Raw genomic sequence first — 18,379 nt, 5'->3', positions numbered from 1 at the left:
GTGGAAGAAAAGGAAGTGAAAAAACTTTTCCATGCTGAGGACAGAAAAGGTCTTTCAAAAACTTTTGTTGAGCATGACACATTAAACATATCCAAAATGTTGTCCAACAATAACATGAGCATGGATCACGTAAACTGGTGTTATCAAAGGGTCTTTCATCTAAAAATTAGGCAATTCATGATGTCAATTTTGCAGAGAAACTCTTAACAAGAAGGACTTTTTATGTCCTCCGTGGATTTTAGATTTTTAACTCAAAAGGGAACAGATTTTTCAGTAAGATAGTTCATAATCTCTGGCTAGCTCGTATGAGCCTTAAGAATACCACAGTATGTAACTCGCCTCCTCTCATATCAAAAGCCTATAAAATAAAAAAATCAACTTTGTCTGCATTTCAATTTTGAATTTCAATTTTGTTTTGAAAAATAGATGTCACTTGGAAGATGCTAGCTGCCAGAAGGTTGCTAGCTGCCAAAAAGTGGTTAGAACAGACCTGTATATGACATTGTTGTATCGAGATGTACCAGAACATGAATCCTGTACACTGGTAAATTTCAGAACATCCCCATTTCCATTCTGATGGAATCCAACAGATTACAGCCAACTGTTTAAATGTCTACAGGTGAGAAAAAGTTTCATTGACTTAGGTTGCCAGTTCTGTATTGATATTTGTCTGATATTAGTCTGACAAGAATTTTTGTATTTGCATTATCTTTTCTATCTGTAGTATCTGCAGACCTAAACCACTACATTAATATTTCTTCCTCTATAGGAGCATTTTAAGGCTCTAGAAGATCCATTCTCATCATTACTTGTTCCCCAAACTAAATAGAGGAAGTAAAAAACAGAAAGAACTGAAGTAATCAGTTAAACTGCCCTATGTTTCCGCTAGAACATCAAAACCATACTCATAAATCACATCCTCTGAGGATCCATCCATCTGCTTCCTTGTCCCCAACACGCAAAAAGTGTGGTAGCAAAAGGAGTAGGCTCACAGCTACACCTCAGCATACACAGGGATATTAAAAGACATTTGTGAACACAAGAATTCTTCCATTTTCCCATCTCCTGGACTGCTGTACAACTTTTGAGCTGGTGGTGCAAAGCCATTGTTAATGACCTGTCTGACACAACAGGAGTGAACGGCCTTGAAAAGCAGTGCCTTCAACCACTCCTACTTCAAAGAACCCAGGCATGCCTGGTAGTAGCTCTTCCCCCTTCAGAGCTCTCACCGGTGCAGTCTGTCGTGTTGCAAGGCCAAACATGAACTGCTGCTTCCTCTCTGGTCTCTGTGAGTCCACCATGAAAAGCAGATCTCTTCTGGCACTTGCCAAGTCTGCATTTTTTAAAACATGCCCAGATTTGGAGCATCCTGTACCTACTAATGGGAAAGTTTTAACTGGGCTTGGCAGCTGTTCCTTCCGGAGATCTGCCTCAAGGTAAATAAATGCAACATCTATACTGTAAGACTCAGAGACCTATGTCCTGACTGCGTATCAGGATGAGACCAGTTTGCACTCTGGTTTCCAGAGAAAGGCTCTCTTGGCATGTCAGCCAGCAGGGAGGCACCACAGGTTTCCATAGGACCTCCTCACTGCAGAGGATCACAACTGTGATCACAGCCTCACACCAAAGCACAGTGTGACCTGTGGTTTCCACTGAACTACACCAATGACACAGGCCAAAAGCCTCACAGAGAAAACAAAACATGAAATAACAGCTGAATAAATAAGTCTTTCTGGTCGCCCATAATCTCATTCCCAATGGTGCCACTGCACAACTGAAAATACCACTGACAACGCTGGAGTTTCATCACCAGGTTCTCACAGCAGACAGCTCTGACATTGTCTTAACCTTGAAATCATGACTGGGTGAGGCAGTGGTTCACTGGATCCCCTCCAACAATTGCTTGCCTAATTCTATTAAACCAAGCCAAGAGACTCATAGGATAAACACCCAAATGAGTAAACCATGTACAACAGTCATTATTTGCAATGCACCATTGCAAGCCTCTCTATCTTGAACAACAATCACAATTCCTGCCCCATTTTCAGTTTCCTCGAAAAGCCTGAAACTGAGTCAGAACACCATAAATGGCAGCAATCACAGGCTTTACGCTGGGGTTGTTTAACTTACCCATTGATAAGCAGCAAAACAAACCTCCCTAAACAGTAATAAAATGAAATCTCCAAGAATGAACTCATACGGATAATCAGCAAAAAAGTCTGATCCTAGACTGAGGTCCACCACCAAAGGCTGTGGAGCCAAATCTGTGAACAACAGGTCTATAGATACTCTGACCCGACATGGGAGATCTTGGTGCAAAGCAGGCCCGAGCTGTATCAGCAGAGAACGTGGTGATAAGCAGCAGCCAAGCTGTACTTCTTTACAGACTGGACTTTCCAGCTGTTCTCATCTGCACCACATTTGCTTCACTTTAAAAAATAATTTGCTTTAAAAATTGGATTTTAAAATATTTTCCATGGTGCGAATCTGAAGGCCAAGGAGGGATTTTGAGGAGCCATCACAGATGACAAAGATGGGAAGAACATTAATAGGACCATCCTGTATTCTCTTTGTGGGTCAGTGCTGGCACACTAACACAGTGACACAGGGACATTCACTCTCCTCAAATTTGCATTTATCAGTACTTACCTATACTTATATCCAAGTATGAATACATTTTTATGAAGGAAAAAGAAGGAGCTAAATATATGGCTTATTACTGTATCTGCTTATCACATAAAAAAACCTTTAGAAACGCAACAGCCAACTGCCTGTTCCTGGTTTTGCTGCACACTGGGGTTCACTGCCCGTGCCCCTCGGATCACGCCAGCGACCGGCACAGGAAACCCCCTTCCCTGCCTGGGGACCCGCCCGCGGGGGATCCCATGGGAAGGCACCTGGGCCTCGCACAACCCCCCCAGCCGGGGTGGGCCGGGTGGCGCAGGGGGTCCCCGCTGCCGCCCCATCCCGTCCTGTCCCACCCCGCCGGGCCCGAGCGGCCGCTGGCTCCGCCATGCCCGGAACACAAACAAACACCGCGCTCGGGGGCGGAGCGAAGCGGCTCCCACCATTTTGGGGCCGGGGGAGCCAGCAGGCGGCAGGGTCGCCAGCCCGTCCTGTCCCGCCTCGTCCCGCCGGGGGCGGGCAGGGCTGTCCCCGCGGCGGGGCCGGGGGGCGCGGAGCCGAGCGAGGCCCCGTGGCTGCTCCCCGGGCCCGGCGGGGAGGGGTGAGAGGAGGAGCCAGGGCGGCCCGGGCGACAAAGCCCAGTGCGCAGGGAGCTGGTGACCGGGAAGCAGAACCGCGCCGGGCAGCCGCGGGGCGGGCGGACCCACCGGAGCCCGCTGCCCCACGGGGGGTGGGAGGCCCGTCCTGCCGCCCCCCCGGCTCGGGGGTCGGGGCGGCTGCGGAGCGGGAGGCGGCCGGGCTGCTGCTGCTGCTAAGCCGCTTAGGGCCGGGGCTGGCATGAGCCTCCCCGGCGGGGCGGCTGCGGGCTGCGCGCTGCGGCGGGGAGGCTGAGGGCGCGGATCCGCCGCCGGAGCGGGAGGAGGCGGAGGGGGAGCCGCGCTCCACCCGGGAAGATGGGGAACTGCCTCAAGTCCCCCACCTCGGATGACATCTCGCTGCTCCACGAGTCCCAGTCGGACAGAGCCAGCTACGGAGACGGGGCTGAGCCGGATCAGGAGCCGCCGCCGCCATATCAGGTAGGGGAGGGAGCGGGACCGGGGGCAGCGGGGCCCGGCGGGGCTCGCGGGGTCGCTCGCCCGGGGGCCGGCCCGCATCGCCCCGGGGGCCGCCGCCTCCCCGCCGCCGCTGCTCCGGCGCTGGGCGGCCCGAGCCTCTCCCTTTCCGCCCGCACGTAGCGCGGGGGAAGCCGCTTTGTCTCGGCCGGTGCCGGCGCTCCGGGCGGGCGGGAGGCGCGGTGCCGCCGGCGGGGCGGGGGCGGAGGGCCGGGGCCGCCCGGCCGGTGCCGCGTCCTTTGTTGCCGCCGGCGGTGACATCACCGTCTGGCGCGGGGACGCTCCGGGATGGGGACCGCGGGCCCTGCCCGGGCTTTGTCCGGGCCCGCTCGCACCGCTCCCGTATTTTTAGCAGCATCTGATCCCCACTAAGTAACTCCCCCAGCGCAGGGGATCCTGTTTCCCTCCGTCCTGTGGGGCACCGGCGGGGAAGTGTTTCCCATTGTTCGGTGGGTTGTTTTTTTTTTTTTTTCTGTCTCTGTGAGAATCTGTTAATTTACATCTTGATGACGAATCAGGGGGAAAGAAGGAAAAGGCCGGGTATTTGCTTTGATGGCTTTGCTGGCAGCGGAGGATAACGCCGATGTGGAGGGGGGATGGCGTTGGTGTGAAAGCCTGCGCTTGGCCACCTCTGGAAGGGATGGACACGGAAAGGAAACCTGAACTTGAGGTTGCACTTGTCTGCTCCCTGTGATCTCCGCCCCCATGTATAGAAATGTGTATTGACCTAAAGAAGCGGTCTACAGCACTGAAAAATGAAAATGAAGACCATCCAGTGGTAGAACTGCACATTCTGTTGAAGTTTTGAAAGTATTTCCCTATCTGGGATAATAGCATACATTTCAGAGGAATCTATAGAAACGGCAGTCGAGACACACATTCTAGGGGGGTGACTTGAGAGCTGTAGGTTTTCTAGGATGGGAGTCATTCCATAATTGCAGACCCTGATGCATAATTAACAAAATTGCAGGAAGTATTTAATCGGACAGGCATGTAATCTACAAATGCTTTAGCAAGTTCAAGAATTCCACCCTGACAGGAGCCCTGTAAGTGTTGAAGAGAAGCCCTACACGTAGCAGCCTTTGCTGGTGCCCTGAAGCTGCACTGATGTTTCTTGGCAGTGTGTGCCTGATTGTTTTGTTTGGGTGCAAAAGCTGAGTGTTACAATAAATTCCGTGATGTGAGGAATTTTTTTTTCTGATTTCTGAACTATGTCTGCTGAAGTCCAGTAAATAGAAAGTTCCTGGTGGCAGATCAAGTTTTTAAAGGTTGTGTTGTTCTAAATTAAGCCTGAATGGTCCATGAGGTTTAGGACTGCATTGTATTTTTGTCAAATCAGCGTAAAAGTTTGAGTGTTTGTTGCATTTGTATCTGTGATTCTAGGAAGACTTGTGGAGGTTTTTTTTCTTGTTCTTCCCTTTGAAAACAAGCTGTTAGCTCTTGTCAGTCACCAATCAAGTACATGCCTTATGCAGGCCGCCTTGTGTGAAAGTTGGTGTAGGTAATGACTCTTTCTCTGTTGTCAGAGTTTTTTAAAATTTTTTCTCGATAAAGAACTTGTCTATAAGTGTGGATGGTTGACTGAGAGCATGACAGACAGTAAAATAAATTAACCCACAGGTGTCTATTTTCGAGTGAGTGTATTCATAGCAAACCTTCCCTCAGCTGGAGAGAGCTGTGCAGCATCAGGTGATGTGCCCACAGGCACTTGGCTGTGTCGAACATCACTGTCTGTCCTGAAAGCTCCTCCACTGATCCTGGCAGTTCCTAAAGTTTCACCTTAGGGTAGCCTTTAGCATCTCATAGTCAAAGTCAAAGCTACTCTTTCCACAGATTTTGAACCACAGTGGTTTGTAACTTAAAAAAAAAAAAAAAAAGAAAAGGCCTTACCTACAATATTATGCATCACTTTGTGCACTTTGAGGTTGAGGGGATTTATAATTTTAAGTTGGTTAATGTTTACAAGATGCACAAAACTCTTAAGTATGAGCAATTGCTGATGCTCCAGTATTGCTTTTGTGCTAGCAATAAGTCTCTCATTTTAACTTTCCAGTGGCAGCTAAGAGTCAATATTACAAATGGGGATTTAGGAGTTGTGTCCTTGATCCTGGTAATTACTTCTTTCAATGTCTTAACCAGAGTTAGTGTATAATTTGTAGACATTAGGAATGAAAGCAAGGAAGAGGATAAAACGAGTTTGAAAACTTGTTTGTGGCAACTAGCCTCAAGAAACTGGAAGATGAACAGTTTTACAGCCAACTGCTGAAATTTCAGCTGCAAAATGGACATATTTTAGAAGAGACTAAAATCTGGTATGTTTGTTACTCTTGGGTTTGCAGCAACAATGTGTCAACTTCCTGAATAGCTCTTGCAAGGTATGCAAACTATGGGAAGGCTTGTTGGGTGAAGATACACAGTTGAGGAAGATGACTTCTGTGTTATTTTGACATTTAAAGTACTTTTTCATGTTCTGACAGGATTGTGCCATGGGCATTCACATGGGAATCTTGTTATGCCGTAATTTTTATTTACCTATTGATTTCCAACTGCAAAATGTACCCCCAGTAACAATTGCAGTATAGCATGTCAAATTGCTTGGATCAGTGAGTGCTATTAAACTGGCTGTGTAAAATTCCTGCTTCCAAAAGTGAGGTTGAGAATTGGATTGTCAGTATGGACACATGGAGTAATGGGGAATTGAGAGGCTCTGCAAATACCTGTCTCTTCGTTCCTCTGGCAGTACCTGTTGCCAGCTGCTGCAGAAAGGCCTCAGAGAGTAAGTACCTTTTCAAACAGGTATCTTAGTTAATGAGAAAGTGGCCCATTAAAGCATCAGATATTTTCCAGTGTGTTGAGCTTAACAGCTAACGTGAGAAATAATGAAAACACACCGAAAAAAGAGTGTGTTTTCATGGTGGGGAGGAAGGAAGTGATTTCAAGAGTGGACCAACATTTTCATAGACACTAATTTTGAATGCCTCCATTTTAGAACCCAGAAATTACAACTGCTTTTCTAAGTGTTAAGAACATGCAGCTCCATTTTTAACCAGGGAATCTGTGATTGGGAAGGAGTTAGCTTTGGTTTTGTTTTTTTTCTCAAGTCCTCAAAATTGAGTATGCTTTCAAGTTTGTTTTCCTTTTTGGTGTATGACTTCTTCACCATCTGTTGGCAGTATGCCTTCTGCTGTTTTTCCGTACAAGTTCACTGGGTTTTTTTTCAGTTTCTCTTACTTGTAGTAGTTCTACTGAAGGACTTTATTCTGCTAAACAGAATGTGTCCCTTTCCTTAATCCTTGTTTTATATTTCTGTTCTTAAATAGTTCCTTAATAGCTGTAGGAAATAATTTGCCATTTTATTCAATTTTGGAATTTTTACACACTAAAGTACGGAATGCTTTACACCTTTTCTCCCTAAGTTTCTAAAAAGTATTACTGTGGACAAAACACACTGCAGTCTTCTAAAAAAGATGTATACCACTTGCTAAATTACTTAGCTAAAAGCATGAGAAATAAGCACAAGATCTTGGTGTTGATACTAAACTACTAAAAGCACGTTTGATATGTTGATGTGGCAGATAGGCTAATAAAATATTTTACCCTCTTGCCTGAAAAACTCCAGAGCCCTGTCTGGTACTTTGTACCACCTTGTGTTGTCTTACGGGCCCAGATAAAATGTTTCAGTGGATCTAGTGGATTTTTTTTTTTCTTTTTCTTTTTTTTTTTATTTGGAGGGATTAATTTAAAACCTTTTGGCCTGGATACTCACTTGATTTGGCTGTAGGCACAAAATGAGATGAGAGATCACAAACATGAGCTTAACCCAATGCTGTGCTCCCATAATCCTCCAAAAGCTGTTGGGGACAGCAGGTTTTGAAAGTGTAATTTAGGATGTCTCATGGCTCCTCTTAAAACTGAGATTGCTGCAAAAGCCTCCTTGGGCCTCCTCTGTTAACTGAGTGTCACCTGTACACAGTGTACGTGTCCTCATCCCTCTGTCTTGTCATGCTTCATTCCAGCTGTCCCCAGTTCAGGGAGGTGGCACGTCAGCCTGTCCTGGCAGTGCCATAGGCTGGTGAGGAGTACAGCACAGTAGGTGCAGCCCTGGAGATGTTGAAAAAGTGCCCAGTTTGAACAGTCAGAGAATCTTCTTGAAATAGTCCACTGCATTTCTGTGTGAACCTTGCCCCATGGGTGGGAGTGTTGGATGTCTTTTGCTCAGCAGAGAAACCAAGCCTTTGTTACACTCTCCTCGTGACTTAAGTAATATGTTACATAGGTGTTCTGATACTGTCTTTTCAAAGGCATGGTAATTAATGTAATTCGAAATTCCTAGCCAGAATAATTCTGATCTAGGAGTTGCACCCATTTATAGAATCAGCTGAATATAAATTCCCTTGGGTCCCAATTGAAATGATTTATCATCTGTGATTGCCTGTATAGTACAAGAAAGAAGAGTGCAGTAGTGTAACAGGTTATAATCTACCACGGAGTGGTTGTGCAAAGCTGGAACTCTTCGTCTATGTTGGAACAGCATGAAAGGGGGAAAGATGCAATGGGAAAACATTACATACAGAAAGCTACCCATGAAGGAAAGCAAACCAACTAGTAGGGTTACTTTCATATAAGAGAAAGCAGTATATTTAAAAGTTGCCTATGCATGTCTTACCCTTTTTTCTACTTGTCCTCCACATCTTCGTGATGTGTATGAATTACAGTTGCACTTGTGGATGTGAACTGAAATACCTCTCCAATCCACAATTCCTTACTCTGGTGGAAACTTCAAAGGGATTCAAACCCTTTGTTTTTGTTGCTGGTTGGTGCCTTCTGGCAGCAGTGCCTGAGGTGAAGGTCAGCTGCAGTGAGGAGAGAAAGTGATGGAGGAGCTGAAGTTGAGAGTTTGCTGCATGGGTAAGAAATGATAGAGTAGCCAGTGATGTTTGGCTCTTCTCTTCAATGATGAGATTGCTTGAGTGACCTTATGTAACTTATTCTCAGAAATGAAGAAGTGTTTTAGTAGTTTTCTGGAATAACATTTTTATCTGTGAAAGACCAAGTATTAAGTGATAAAGTCACTCCTGATAAATAGTTATGATACAATTCGACACCTGCATTCAGAAAAGCTGTAAATGCTCCATGTTTTATGCTGCAGTTCTGGTAAATTATTTATATGTGCAATGCAATAAACCTTTTTTAAAATATCAGTGTAGGGCTATACAGTTCATTTTCCATACTGTAATGAAATATATGTATTATAACTGTCATTATAATAGCATTCAAGATTATTTGGTTAGTGAACAATATGCCATGACACTTCTTATTCTTCCACAGCTGAAGAATTTAGCAAGTTGTCTAGAGAATTGTATTTCTGGTTATCAGTTATAGATGAGAAGTTTCTTGAGGGTGTTAAGCCTAAACTTCCTTTCTAGACAACAGTTAGAAAAAACCTGCACCTGTATTTCCTGTCTCAGTGCATACTGGTTTCAGCCTGCCATGCTGGCTGACAGGGGCTGTTTTTCATTTTGCTGGTGAAAAAAGCTGGTGGGGCAGAGGGAGAAGACAGGAAGGAAGACAGACCTTAAAGTAAAGGATACCAGATGGTATCACAGAGTTGGGTAACTTCAGTCTTGAAAGTACCCATTCATAAACAGTTTAAGTGAATATTTTAATTAATATTAGTTGAATATTGTAAGGCTTTGTCCGCTTAAAATAGATTTTAAACTACAGTCTGTTAAAAATGTGTTAGGCATGGCTAGAGGAAATGGGAAGTGTGCTGATATTTGAGTTCTCTGTGTTACCACCTTTCTTATAAAATTAGAGCTGGTTTCTAGATTCATTGTTGTTGAGTTGGCTGTTGGTAAGGATCTGTTCCTAACCACTCTGTCCAGAAGATTTTCCAAGGGGGATTCTGAAAAAGAAGAGAATATGTTTATAATAGCATTTAACAGAGTATTGCTTTCTGTTTCACATGGATTTCTGCAAGAAGTGTCTTAAGTTGGATCAAGATGCTCTACTGAGTCCGTCCCTGTCTTCCCATGTCCCTGTTCATCACTTCAACAAAGGAAGGAGGCTCAGCTTAATGAGCACTTCTGCAGACCCTGTTAATGGTTGTAGTCAAACTAGCTGCAGAATGTAAGGCAAAGAAACTAAAAATAACACCTCTTGCTTGTGGCAGACTTGTGTCTTCCAATCATTGTGCTTGTCCTTGTTTCTGCTTCCCCATATGCACAAAGAGAAATGTATTTGTATTTTGGAGAAGTAATAGTCTGTGGAATAGACTCAAGCAAATCAGCCATGACTTTTCTATAAGCTAATGAAACAGTTCCTCAGAGACTAAAGAATTACAAAATGAGCAGGTTTTTAGGGATGTCGTGGTTGAGTAAGAATAAAACCTTTTCAAGGGAAAAAGCTGAAGAGTCACCAATCTCTTGACTCTGAAAGGCAAAGCAAGCTTCGATCTCTGTTTAGACCACAAGAAAAATTGGCTCTGACATTTCAAAGGTCTCAGAAGCAAAGATGTGTCTTGCTCCCTGAAGGTAGGATGTGTTTCTGTAGAAGATGCTGCCTTGTTCTGCCTGTCTCTTGGGGGACAGCCATAGCAGCAGCCTGTGCCAGCAGAGCTAGAGTTGTGTAACTTCTTGTTGGGTAAAACTGCACTTCAACCAAAAAAACTCCCAGCCCCAAGACTAAACAAAACAAAATCTACCAAAAAACCCAACTCTAGCAGCCCTAGGATAAGCTATCATCATCCTTATTTAATGTCTTCTGTTCTGTTTGTAACTTTAGCAAACCACTTAACTGGTCTGTGCTTTAGTTTCTTCACTGTAAAATGAAGAGTAAAGGAGTAATAAAGTTTATCTTTAGTGCAGGCATGCTCAGTAATTTAATTCAAGTTTGTAAAGTGTTCAGTGGTAATTTGATTTTAATAAAATAGTGTTCCTCTATTACAAAAGGAACCTCTGCAGAAATTTATGACAAACCTGATGCTGTAGAGAGGGAGCTTTATCAGAAGATCTGTTTAAGGCAGTAGATAAGTCTCCTAAAATCTGTTTTGGAATCTGATAGTTCAGCGTTTATTTGGCAGCCTGCATTCCAGATGCTTGATTAGTAGGAATGAAGAGGCTGTGGAGATGGTAATAAGAAATCGTGCCTAATCAGGGTGATGAATCTTTGCTATGCTGGAAGATTGCGCATTCTTTTGGACAAGCCAACCCAAACGTGCAATACCGCCCTCCCTAAAAATCTAGGACCACCATGGATTTAGGAAGCTCTTCTGTTTCTCATATGTACCTCAGGTTCAGTGCTGTGATCAGCTGTTGCTGGCTGTACATCTGGAGTCAGTTTCTGACCCGCGAAAAATAAACTACTTTTATGTTTTGAGGAGATAATGATCTGTGGAATGGACTAAAGCAAATCAACCATTACTTTCCTATGAACTAATGAAACAATTTCCAAGAGACCAAACAGTTACAGAGAGTGATTATTTTATTTACCAGCCCCTCCATAGGAATCTGCCAACCACTCTGTTTCTCATCAGTGAAGAAGAAAGTCAGAATGCCGGTGGCATAAAAGCTGCTGGGCCAGGATCCACACACGGTGACACGGACAAAGAGCAGATGCGTGCGGCAACTGGAGGAGGAGATAAAAGAACCATCCTTTCAACCGCAGTTGCGTCAGCCGAATCACAACCAGCTGGGTTATTGCACTGGGCATTTCTGCTGATCCACCACAACGCTCTCGCATGCTCTGTACACATTTGCACGCACGCGTACCCTCTATCAAAGGCCAGGCTGATTTTTGAGCCTTCTCATCCTCCCTCTGTTTTTAGCCACTGGTTTAGTTGAGGGATGATGTAGACCTGAGGTGCCCAGGGGAGGAGTGAAACTGTTGGAAGGGTGAGAGAAACCGTGACTCAGGAAATTCAGTTCCTCCCTTAGCCCCAGCATGCAGTGATGAATGTGCAGGCTATTACCCTTGCAATATTGAAACCTGTTTCCCTTGGTTGTATTTTTGGACACTGGAGTGGTCTCCATCTCCTCTCATCTGATTTTTGCTCAGATGAAGCAATTTGTATTTCTAGAGGCATGGTTCAGGAGCAGTCCTCGCATGTAGTGCCCTGTACTCCAAGGCCAAATGCGTGTGCAGGGACAACTTCATCCTCAGTCAAAGACAAGTCTCAGCTGGCTCACAGTGCTGAGTTTCCCAGAGCTTGGGATTGTAGCTAGCCCACTTGCCAGTAGAGTTTGGACTGCTAAGAGAGGTCCTAGAAGCATCAAGGAAATGCCTGGTTTATGACTAATAAAATTTAATGAAGCTGCTTGACTATCCCGTTGTAAGCAAAAAATGAGTCAATCTATGCTGGTTTGGACAAAAGCAAGGAATCGAGTATCCTGCAGCCATGATTAGAACCATTATGTCTACCACATGCTGCCAGTTTCTAATCTTTGTCATGGCAAAACTTCTTCAGAAGAAAAATCGGACTAGAATATATCCCACAAATATATTATAACTACTGTCCAAGGATATATAGCTCTGTGGAGACTGTAAGGTGTCCCTGTAGTCCTCACCACTTTCACTCTCTGTGGCTCTCCAGATGATTTGTGTACAAGCTCCAGCCAGAAGGAAATGGAGCAATATTTCTCTGTGTTTATTCCCATAAGATGTATCCTGTTAGTGGGGGATACAAATCTCTTACGACTCAGTGTGCGAACATTGCAGAATTGGATGAGGTTGGGTGCTCTTGCCCTTTCTGTTTCAGAGCTGTGGGAGGCTTATCTAAGAGATCAAAGTGCATCAGATTCCATTATTTCAGTATCTATGGGACAGTATAATGCATGAATACTCTGGGACGATGCCTGTGTCTGACTTTTATTCATCACTGTAATTAAAGCCAGATACAGAGCATGTTCTGTGCACTAAACGTTAATCACAGTGTTTCATTAACACAGTTGTTGAAATCTTTAATTCAGACATTGTATAATTTTGTAATATAGATTAAGACCAGTATTTATTTTGCCTGAATACATGAATTTTATTTAAAGTTCAGAAGGAGAAGAGATTGCTCTCAGGTTTTGAACAAATGAGTAGCAAGTATTGCTTGGCTGCAGACGTACCAAACTGCTAAACTGGTTTGGTCTGTACTGTTGCTTAACAAAAAGCAGTGAACTGCTGTATTCAGTGGAAAATACATAAAAGGCTCAGCAAACTAATGCTCTAAATTCAGATTTAGTTAAGACACTGAAATTAATATTTTAACATCTGTAGTCTTTATTTTATGCTCTGTAGTAGTACTTGCTTAATTGCCATTGCCAGTTTCTGATGTTTTGGGATTTCCCTTGGTTGTTTTCTGTTTAAATATTATGATTTGTATTGCAGTTGCATCCATATATCTTCAGTTTAGCTTATGAAATATGACAAACACATTGCTTTAGTGTCTGCTTCACAGAGTTCTTTAATGTTGCATCTATATATTTGGAGACCTTGAGGCAGTTGTGGATTGTCCCGTGGAGAATGGTGTCCTTGAAAGTGTATTACCCTTCTTGGAAGGGAACAGAGTAAGTTTTAAAATTCAAGCAAAAATACTTACTTTAAATTAACTGTTAATTCTTTTCTTGGTTAGTGCTTTTTTACCTCTCAGTTCCTCGCTCTCCGGGGCTCTGTGGGCTGTTTTGACTGTGCTCACAAGAGCCAATGAAATCCCCTCCGTAGTCACTAAACTGAAATACAGGCCCACACCTCTACTTGGCAGTTTTTAGGGATCTGCTGATTGGAAGCTGGTGAGAAGCACTGCATAGGTAGTGTTGCACTAAGGTCTGTCCCGAGCTGAGAAGACTCCTCCTGCCCCAATCTCGCAGGCACACCTCTTCAGCTAATGGCACCTGCAGGATGCTGCAGTGGCTGGGCTGAGTTAGATGGGTGGCCTTTGGCCCAAACCTGAGTTGAGATGCTTGGTTATTCTCCCACCCTGCCCTCGATTGGAAATGGGAGTGTGGTACTTAATCCATGAGAGTGGATTCATATGATAGCTTGCCTGGAGCTGTGCTGGGTTGTGTGTAATCATTCCAGTCATCTGTAAGAATCACAAATGAGGTGCAGGGAGGGATTTTACTTTATATCTGAATAGAGACAAACACCTTGAAATTTCTGAGACCTGAAGTTGTATTTATTTTACTGTGTCGCTAAACTACTGAAAGTAAGTTTACCAAAGAATGCCCATTCCTTCTGTAAATATAGTGGGCTTCTCAGCTTAAAGTAGACGGAGCCAGGTATTCAGAGACAGTGTTTAATGGTGAATTTTGTTTTTAAAAGTCCTTTAGGAAACAAAAAAATACTATCCACACAAAATTTCATGCTCCAAGTAATCTTTTATTTCCTCTAGAAACTGTATTCTTGTTCAATGAGTAACCTGGTTTTTCCTGCCTCCCAGAAGAAGCAAGATGACCTAGATCTAGAGCTTCCTGGGGAAGAGTTCATGTCACCCTATATATAGTGTCTCCTGAAGTGTCTTTATGTAGCTGTCATTTACTCTGAGCTGATGAACTGAAGGAGAAAAGAGCTATAGTTTTAGGCTGAGGTAGGAAAGGTAGAAAAGTTTTATCCCTCCGTTTTTGGGGGGTCTATCTTATGCACATGTCACTAGCCAGATTCCAGCCTGGTGAAGGCCAGACTTCCCAACTTCCAGCTGTAACACAGAACTTCATGTCTCTGTCTCCTCAATGTGCTGCAGCTGAAAGTGACCAACTAGCTCTGTTAAGGAGTGAATTGGATCCTGCCTTTGTGCCAGCAAGAGTTTCTGCACAGGACTCAGAACGTGATATCCTGGGGTCAGTGTGTTCTTTGGTCCGGTCAGATCACGCAGATGGAGACTCCTCCGAGCAGCGCTGTTGGCACGGTGGTGTTTTTATTGGAGAGCAAAAACTGGGAAAATGGTAGTAACAAGTACATAACAGATGCTACCAAACAGGCTGTTGGTGTTGAGGGATCCGGCAAGTGTTTCCACCTCAGGGTGCTGAGTCAAACAGTGAAGTGTACTGTAGGCTGAGGGAAATCTGCCCGTCCTTTTGTCAGTATAAGGCTTTTTTTTAGATAAAGGAGAGTTTATCTGAGTCCATCAGCAACTTGAGTGGTTTGGACTTCTGCAGCCTTTCTGGGGAGAAAAGGGTATTTTCCAAGTCCCTAAAGAAAGTGCCACTGCCTATGGACACCAAATACTCCTGTCCTGGGGCCTTCACCAGGCCCGTGTTGGTGGAACCCATCAGTGCTCCTGGGGTGGCTGTGTACACCTCTGGCATGTGGAGAAAGCAGCATCTGTGTTCATTTAACTTGATGGCAGGATCCTGTTCCAGCACTTAAAAATAATGACTTCAACAGGCCCAGCTCAGGAATGAACACAGCCAAGGCCCAAGGAGAGGCTTGGGGGCTGTCTCTGAGTTCAGCAGACCACTGGCTGAAACCAGGCAAAAATGTGATGTGCCTCATGCTCAGCATCATGTGTGTAGATGTTTCTGGGACAAGGAGGTCTGATCTAACCATCCACTGCTGCCAAAAAGGGATTGCTTCACTTTTCCCTCCTGTTTTCTACATGGAGCCATGTTCTCTGCAGTCACTCCATGGTGGCTCTGGTGCTTGGTGGGGCAGCTCATACCATTCAGTTGTCTGAGATGGGTTGTCTTATTCTTCCTCCTGTCAGATTAGTGAAATGAACTGAATTCCTGGTGGAGATTGGATTTATCAGCACCTACAGATTGCATTTTACTCAGCGACATCTGTGGAAAGGTCTACATGTGTCAGGTATTAGATATGTGCTATTACTTCCAAGTATTAGAGAAGTTTTGGCTTTTCCATGTTGAAATTAGGGCTATACTTGGATTTAACTGGGTACCAGAGCATGCACAGGATGAGTATCTTATACTGGTTTGGGCAGTGAGTGCATTTGGGAATGGTCTGTGCATGAAATGCAGTCTAAAGATGCTATTTCTAACTTGAGCAGGGTGGTGATTTCAGTTGAAGGGATTTTACTGCTTCAGGACAAATCTCTAATGTGGACATTTATTTCTTAAATGTGATCTTTCTGATTTAAAGAAGAAACAAACGCAAAACCAGAAAAAAAAAAGAAATAATCTAAGTTTGCCTACCACAACCGTCTTTAAAGGTGCTTGAGTCCTTTTCTTTGCTATTTTTCTTGTTAAAAAAGCTTCATTAGTGTTACCTAACAGTTCATGAGTAGACTTGGTAAGCACAGGAGTGTCTGAAGACTTTGACAGCCTGTTCATATTGTGCAACAGACTCTGATGTCCCTTGGGATACAACTGACCACAGTAACATCATTGATCTGTGTTGTGGGTGCTGCTCTGCCTCCTTCCTCACACAGACCTTCCAGTTATGACTCTGTGGATGGTTTCCAAAGCCTGAACATTGCTTGGCAAGCTTTGTCACTGCTGTTAGGAGTTTGATTACCTTTGTGCATATGTATGTGAAGACTGCCAGTGTCTGTGGCTTTTAATGAAACAACCTCCCTGTTGTCTAAAATGTTTAGAATTAAGAAATTATATAAGTATGCAAGAGCAGGAGCTAGGCTGGCTGCCTGAGTTTGACTGTCCTGTTGTATATGTTGTGACTCCTTACTCTAGTTTGGTGTCTGTCAGAGGAGGCCACTGGCTTCCTGTTGTAGCTAGTCTTACTTAAGGCAAATTAAGGAACAAAATCCTGTTTCAGAAAATAAATTTGAGAAGCAAATCTTCCTGCTTCTTCCTGCATCCACTTATGCAGCATTACCAGTTCTTCTCCTTGCTGGGATAACGCTGTGCTCTTGCATAGCTCAGTCCCCTTGCTTAGAACCTTTCTGTTCAGCTGAATTCAGAACCAGGAATGCTGAACATGAGCAGTAAATGCCATCTTTACAGCTTTTTTGCTGTACAATGTACCCTATTGACTATGTTGGGTCAGGCTTAGTTTTCAGCTTGGAGACCTACCAAAAAAAACCCCAAAGCTTCAGGAGATGGGCTGCTGGGGCAGAGGGGACACCCTTCCTTGTTGGTCATATTCCACATTGCTGGGGCTGTGGGGCACTGCAAAGCTGTAGAAATTGTTTTCTGAATGAGACCACTAAGATTTCCTTGGATTATTTCACAGAATATGCTGGCCGGGTTTCAGTTTGAATACAGTTATGCATTTCAGCTGGACAGAATATAACTATTTAAATTAGAGTAATAGCTAGTGCCCTTTCTGCCTTAGAAAGACTTAAGTAATACAGCAAACTAAAGTAAGATAAATATTATTTTAAATCCTAATGCAAAGTGGTTACCAGCACTAAAGTGCCTGCAGATTGGCATAGACTGCACTAATCTCATGTACACTTGTCACTGATGACCTCACGTTTTGCTTGCCATGGGCCAAATCCTCACCAGTGGTGCAGCTGCCTGGTGCTACTCAAGCAACACAAGTGGAACTTCCAGCTAGCATATGGCCAGCAGAATAAACTTTATAAAGGTCTTTCATTCAGCCCTGCCTTCGTTCCTGCTTCTGCCTGTAGACTGTGCTGCAGGAGAAAGGGTTTGGCCAAGAACATTTGTGCTCCGCTGTAGGTATCTTCCACCAGTGGGCTATCAAAACCCTCCCCGAGATCAAACCAGAATTCCTAATGGAAAATTATTTTGTCCAAAAATTTCTTTTCTCACATTTAAAGCTTCTGTTTTGTTACTGTCTTAAACTTCCAAGTGGGCATGACAGTGTTTGCAGACTTGGCTTCAACAAAATGAGGCTTGGATTTAATGAGCATTATCTTCTGTATTTTATTTAAATTAGCTTTGAGTTAAACATGACAAGCATTATTGCTAGTTCTTACACTGCATCAGAGATTGTATCAATTTGGATAACAACTGTTTACAGTACAGTTTGAAAATTGCATATTAACAAGTGTGTGAATTGGACTGTTTTCTGGTGTCTGGATAAGGGGATATATGGATAATTTTGTATATACTCAGTGAAGTATATTTTCTGCAGACCATGGATGATTTTGAAAGACACTGGTCAAGCTTTGCCCTGTTACCCCTACAGGAGCCTCTTTTGATCAACCAAGAACCAAGGCTCAGGAAGCTTATTTCACAATCCTAGATTATTTATGGCAAAGTTGCACTTGTTATTCTTCTACCAAGTAGGTCTTTAGTTGTTTCTCTGATGTTATACTCCTGATTTATTTAGAGATCCTATATCCCTTTCAGCCTTTGTTTTTCTGGGCTAACGCTTCTATTTTTATTTTGTTTATTAGAGGATATGATATTCAAGCAACTTGGTTTTCCTGAAAAACAAAATGTCTCATCTATAGTCAGTGAAACCAAACAAAAAACAACAGTAAAAAAAGAAAATATTAAAATAGGGTGTGTGTTAAGTGATGGAGGGAGCATTGATTGACCTCTCAGAATCTTGCAGTGAATTTGGCTTGTGGATTCAGAAGTTAGAGACAATACTTACTCCAAATCTGCAGAATGTGCAGCTCCTTGGGGCAAGCATTTTTCACGTGCTGCTGGCTGTTATCGTCTCTCACTGGGGTAAACCATTCCATAACGTGAATGAAGACCTCACCAGGAGTGCAGCACTACATGGAATGATATAAAAAAATTAGAACCAGGCCTGTAAGTTATTTC

The 18,379-nt window shown here is 43.8% G+C and overlaps 1 protein-coding gene across 1 annotated transcript in view; it reads left to right on the top strand.

The window, feature by feature from the left end:
- The first annotated feature begins 3,268 nt into the window (after positions 1-3,268).
- RNF11 (ring finger protein 11) overlaps positions 3,269-18,379 on the top strand; it is a 31,149-nt gene continuing 16,038 nt past the window's right edge. The window contains exon 1 of the mRNA XM_039556262.1: positions 3,269-3,704. Within this exon, the coding sequence (XP_039412196.1) occupies positions 3,582-3,704 (123 nt within the window). The 5' untranslated portion in view covers positions 3,269-3,581. The remainder of the gene's footprint in view (positions 3,705-18,379) is intronic.

This window comes from Corvus cornix, chromosome 8 (genome assembly GCF_000738735.6).
Source record: "Corvus cornix cornix isolate S_Up_H32 chromosome 8, ASM73873v5, whole genome shotgun sequence".
NCBI lineage: Eukaryota > Metazoa > Chordata > Aves > Passeriformes > Corvidae > Corvus > Corvus cornix.
The sequence above is the reverse complement of the archived record's forward strand: the minus strand, read 5'-3'. Positions and strand labels throughout refer to the sequence as shown.